The 6204-nt window shown below is 36.8% G+C and overlaps 1 protein-coding gene across 2 annotated transcripts in view; it reads left to right on the top strand.

Annotated features, from left to right (window-relative positions):
• The window catches only part of UHRF1BP1L (UHRF1 binding protein 1 like), a 111084-nt gene that overhangs the window by 51870 nt on the left and 53010 nt on the right, over positions 1-6204 (top strand). For both annotated transcript variants that reach the window (XM_023184422.2, XM_023184505.2), the window contains one exon: positions 4962-5142. In XM_023184422.2, coding sequence (XP_023040190.1) covers positions 4962-5142 — 181 coding nt within the window. The remainder of the gene's footprint in view (positions 1-4961; positions 5143-6204) is intronic.

The raw sequence follows: 6204 nt of genomic DNA, 5'->3' as shown, positions 1-6204 counted from the left end.
GAAACAAATCTTTGTAGGTGGGAGACAGGGGCTCATGTCTGTAATCCCAGCACTTTGGGAGGCTGAGGCAGGAGGTTTACTTGAGACCAGTAATTCAAGAGCAGCCTGGGCAATATATTGAGTCCCATCTCTACAAAAAATTTAAAAATCACCCAAGTGTGGTGGTGGCATATACCTGCAGTCCTTAGCTACTTGGAAGACTGAGGCAGGAGGATTATTTGAACCCAGGAGGTCAAGCCATTGCAACACTGCACTTCAGCCTGTGTAAAAGAGTGAGATCTGTTTCAAAAAAAAAAAAAAAAAAGAAAACAACAAACAAATCCCCAAATCATTGTAGTTCAACATAAATGTTAGCATGAAGAAGTAAGGGAAAGGGTTCTGTGTAGGGACTACAGAAACACAGAGAGGTTTTAATTAATTGCTTGCAGGGTGTGGAAAGGTTTCACAAAGAGGTTAATGAAATTACGTCTTAGAAATGAGTAGCAGTTCACAGGTAGACGTGGGGAAAAGGTATTTCAGAAGACACAATAGAATCTGCAGAAATATCGTACTTTTAAAGAACATGATATTTTCTGATAGAGATAAGAAATCTGGTGTTACTAGAGTAATGTTTTTAGGAGTGAAGTTCAGATGCCTCAGGATATATTATAATTTTCCAAGTTTTATGTTTTAAAGAAATTGAGTTCCACACATTCCACCTTGATGTGTGTTCTTTCTTAAATTTGATCTGCCAGAGAATATGGTTGCATTAAGATGTCAGACTGGTTTTCCCTTTCCATAATGACTCTAATCCTACTTTATAAATGAAAGACATTATTACTCATCCTCAGTCTTACTAGGATTTGAACAGGAAGGGTTTGTAAAAACCCCTCTGGGAAACAAGATAGAGTGGCAATTTGAAATATTGCTATTCATGTTGGAAATTAATGGCTGTAATGACAAAGGAACAAACCAGGTGATTTTTAGTTGTTTTCAACACATGTGTAGGAAGATCAAATAGTTGTCAGCCATTAGAGATTATTAAAATAATTTTTTATAGTAGATCACTTTGTGAATCCTGGCAGGTAACTCAAAGGCATTGAAAGAATCGAGTCACATGGCTAAAACAAAATTGCTTTCCTTCCAATCTATCTATGTGAACAAGGTTTTCTAGAGCCTGTAGTCATAAAAACAAATAAACAGATATAGAAGTGAAGGTGAACTCTGTATTATTCTACCAATAAATTATCCATGAGGCATCTACAGAATTCTCTGGGGGACCTGATTTTAAACGTTTGGCAAACCACTGGGCTCTAACATAGAATAGTTTTCTTGGACTGGTAGCCTGAGTTGAAACAAAAGTTTGCAGTGACTGGCTGTGAAACATGTTGCATAATGTATTGAAGAATTTGGACATTTTCCTGTGGGCATTTGGGAGCCAGTGGAAGTTTTTAAGTAAGTTGAGGATAAGGAAGAGAGAAAAGTTGAGAACTTTAGAATGATAGTTGGTAGTACCATTAGCCAATAAGGAAAGGCAGAAGAAGGAAGTAGGTTTGATTAAGGGAGGTGAGGGTAAGAAAAGTCATTTTGAAGCTGAAAAAGTATAAGGAAAGAAGTATAGGAGAGTATTTTACAATATTGCCATCATAGACATAAATACTATTCTGTTAAGGCTTGCAATGAATATTTTGGTAGCGTAGGTTATGATTAACAGAGATGGTGGTCATAGTTAAAGACTAATAGATTGAATGTTGATATTACTATCTAGCTCTTATATGTGGATATGTTTATATAAAATGGAATATGGATTAGAAAACTAGATACATATCTATTAGGAAGCTAGAAACAAGGACAAAATTCTGTTATCTCACTATGCTAATAAAACCTGTGCTATCGTTTTGAGGTATTTTCTTACAGCTTTTTGCCCCAGCATATGTACTTTTTCCTAGTTGTAGTTAGTGGGCATATGCGAGTTTCTTCCATGTCTTTAGTCTTTGCAGCTATTATGTTTTGTTGCTCCATAATATTTTATAGTGGATATACTTAACCGTTACCATAGAATTGCTTTCTTGGATAGTAGTTATCATGTCACTACTTCAGATATCACACAGAATGTCCTAATCTGATTATTTCAGGTCCCAAGACAGCGTGTCAGAAAGTGAGTTAGTTAAACAGTGTTTCTTTGCTCATCTTCACAACTAGGCAGTTGTTTTCTATTATAAGTATTTGCTTAGCTTCATTTTATTCTTCTCTAAAAGAGAAAGAAGACTATTTTGAAAATTAAGAATTGTTAACATTATTCATAGGGGCTAGGTGCAGTGTAATCCCAGCCCTTTGGGAGACTGAGGCGGGTGGATCTTTTGAGGTCAGAAATTCAGGACCAGCCTGGCCAACATGGTGAAACCCCGCCTGTACAAAAATACAAAAATTAGCCAGGCATGTTGGTGGGATCCCAGCTACTCAGGAGGCTGAGGCAGGATAATCGCTTGAACCTGGGAGGCGGAGGTTGTTGCAGTGAACTGAGATTGCGCGACTGCACTCTGTCCTGGGGAGTCTTGACTCTATCTGAAAAAACAAAAACAAGATTTGGCCGGGCGCTGTGGCTCACGCCTGTAATCCCAGCACTTTGGGAGGCCAAGGTGGGCGGATCCCAAGGTCAGGAGTTCGAGACCAGCCTGGCCAACGTGGTGAAACCCCGTCTCTACTAAAAAAATACAAAAATTAGCCGGGCGTGGTGGCAGGCACCTGTAGTCCCAGCTACTTAAGAGGCCGAGGCAGGAGGATCTCTTGAACTGGGATGCAGAGGTTGCAGTGAGCCAAGATCGTGCCACTACACTGCAGCCTGGGCGACAGAGTAAGATTCTGTCTCAAAAATAAAAAAAAAATGCCAGGCGTGATGGTGCACACTTGTAATCCCAGCTACTTGGGAGGCTGAGACAGGAGAATTGCTTGAACCCGGCAGGCAGACGTTGCAGTGAGCCGAGATCATGCCATTATACTCCAGCCTGGGTAATAGAGCGAGACTTTGCCTCAAAAAAAAAAAAAGGATTATTCATGAGGCAGAGAGCTTATAGTGGCTATTTTTTTTTCTTTCAGAAATAGCACCCAAAAGCCTGACTTTACCATAGTATTAAGAAAAAGGTTTGTAGGGAGATTAATGTTTATATTTTTATTTTTATCAGTATTTATCTTGATGAAGAGAGAAAACATAATGAAAGAAGTACTGAAGAGTATTTTAAATAGCACCATCATAGACATAAATGCAGTCTTGTTATAGCTTTGAAAATGGGAAAAGCAGGAGAAAAATTGTTTGACATCAGTTTAACAATTAATTCATAAAAAGTTTTCTGGAGTCTATAGTATTTAACGTTTTACAGCTATATTTCACCTTTCTGTTTACTTACTGTGGGCTGCAATCATTTGCATGAAGAGATTCTCGTTTACTAAGTATACTTTGCCGTTCTTTTACAGTATGATCATAGTTCTTCATAGATGTAATATATGTAAATATATATACATACAAAATACGTATACTTTGATTTTCTTTATCTTTCATTAATAACTTGTTCTAAATTTGAACATTGTTAATTTTTAAAGTGGACAATTTGGTTTCCTTTATCATAATTATAAAAATTCATGTAGAGTTTTGTGGCTCATATGTCAGATAATCTTACATTGTAGTTATGTATACAAAATTATTTTAGGCTATTAGAGGTTCATATATTTTTATATGTCAACAGTGTTCTACAGTATTTTTCTTTAGGGAGAAAAATATTTGAACTCACAGTCTCTTTATAAATCCTGTCTCCTTTCTGGCTTCTTTAGTTATTCAAGTTGAAAGGACACACCACATATTTTAGGAGAGGCCCCAGAGCACTTAGAGTACTAAATAATATCACGTGGGCTTCTACAAAGATGTGCTTTATTTCTATGGGCTATCATATTAGTCTCTTTTCAGGCTGCTGCTAAAGACACACCTGAGACAGGGCAATTTACAAAAGAAAGAAGTTTAATTGGACTTGCAGTTCCATGTGGCTAGGGCAGCCTCATAATCATGGTGAAAGACAAGGAGAATCAAGTTCCATTTTACAGGGATGGCAGCAATCAAAGAAAGAATGAGGAAGCTGCAAAAGCGGAAACCCCCGATAAAACCTTCAGCTCTCCTGAGACTTACTTACTAGTAGGAGACCAGTATGGGGGAAACTGCCCCCATGATTGAATTATCTCCCACCAGGTCTCTCCCACAACATGTGGGAATTGTGGGACTACCATTCCAGATGAGATTTGGTTGGGGACACAGAACCAAACCACATCAGATATATAACAGTGTATACAGGGCCCACATTTGTTTTCTTTTTAATATATATAACTAGTAATACTCAAACTGCCTTTAAGAGTTAACTACATTTTCTAAACGGCTATAAATATGTTAAATATAACATCAGATATTTACTGAGACATATTTGATTCATATTTGATTTGTGTATAGTTTTACAGTTTTTTTTTTTTTTTTTGAGATGGAGTCTCGCCCTGTTGCCCAGGCTGGAGTGCAGTTGCGCAATCTCGGCTCACTGCAACCACCGCCTCCTGGGTTCAAACGATTATCCTGCCTCAGCCTCCCAAGTAGGTGGGATTACAGGCATGCGGCACCACACCCGGCTAATTTTTTGTATTTTTAGTAGAAATAGGGTTTCAGCATGTTAGCGAGTCTGGTCTCAAATTCCTGACCTGAGATGATTTGCCCGCCTCGGCCTCCCAAAGTGTTGTGATTACGGGCGTGAGCCTAGTTTTACAGTTTTTAAATTTTAGTTTTATTTTTAGGTTATTCAGAAAATATTTTAGGGAAAATATATTATTGATGAAAAATAAAATGTATTATGGTTATTTTTAATGACTTTTCAACTGAAAATATTTAGATTTTTTTTGTGTGAAATTTCCAGTATTTAAATTCGCAGTGATAAGGCAGTTTCGAATCTTTTTAGAGCTCTACAGTAGTCGCATCTGCCCAGCAAGTGAAGACAACACAAACTTCAAATGCTCCCGATGTAAATGATGCAATTGTAAAACTATTCAATGACTTTGATGTTAAAGAAACCTCCCATCATTTAGTGATTTCTCATCTAGATCTACACATATGTGATGACATTCATGCTAAAGAAAAAGGTAAAATAATTTGCTTATTTCAAACTATTTTGGTTTTTCTAGAATTGACTACAAAACTGAATTGTTTATTAAATCTCTTGTGTAGGATGTCCTGTAAGATAATTTGTCATAATTGTGTTCATATGAATATATAGATGAAAGGCACAATTAGAAGCATATATTGGTGTGAAATTTTATTTTGCTTAGTACTTAAGCTTAATTATTTGTTAGCTATCAATGCTAACAATAAAATTAGCTTTAAAAAACCAAAGACTGAATAGATGATCCTCTAGGAGGATAATGAAATATTAGACTTGCCTTTGAATTAACTTTTTCATAATGTTGATATTGTCTCCAAATTAAATTTTAGTCCATACTTAATTCATAATTATTTTTAGATGTGTTTTCAGCATTGTAGTTTTTCTGCCTATTTTGAATAGAAGCACAACTGTGCGGCTGTTTGACATATTTTATGACCGCCTCCCCTCCCAACCTTCCAAAATGTGATTAGGAAGCAAAATTCCAGTTAGGGATTTTCTTTTAGTTTTTGTCCCTGTTATTTTTCCTTATTTAGTAGACATAACAGGGTAATCAGGAAGCTGCCCGTTGCCACTCTGAAAATACGTGGTTTTGTAATCTAGGTGCTGGGCATTTTTGTTTCTCTGCTGGAGAGTATCCCTAGCCCAGAAGCATTGGGGGTGAGTTCAGCAGACCTACCTTATAGGCCTACCTAAGGACTATAATTCTTAAACTTTGGTGAGCATTAGAATCAAGCTGAAGACCTTTAAACAATAGTTTTTTATTTTTTATTTTTTTATTTTATTTATTTATTTTTTTATTATACTTTAAGTTCTAGGGTACATGTGCATAACGTGCAGGTTTGTTACAAAGGCAAAGCAACATAATTACATTACTCAAAAAGCTCAACCTAGTATAACAATCTAAGCAAACAAACCAAGAAACATCACATCACAGTTGCAAGCTCCCTCAGTCTGAGGAAACTACAGGGATAGGTACAGCGTAAACAGGACAGACTACACACACACACACACACACACACACACACACACACACACACACACA

Source organism: Piliocolobus tephrosceles, chromosome 10, assembly GCF_002776525.5.
Source record: "Piliocolobus tephrosceles isolate RC106 chromosome 10, ASM277652v3, whole genome shotgun sequence".
Lineage (NCBI taxonomy): Eukaryota > Metazoa > Chordata > Mammalia > Primates > Cercopithecidae > Piliocolobus > Piliocolobus tephrosceles.
The sequence above is the reverse complement of the archived record's forward strand: the minus strand, read 5'-3'. Positions and strand labels throughout refer to the sequence as shown.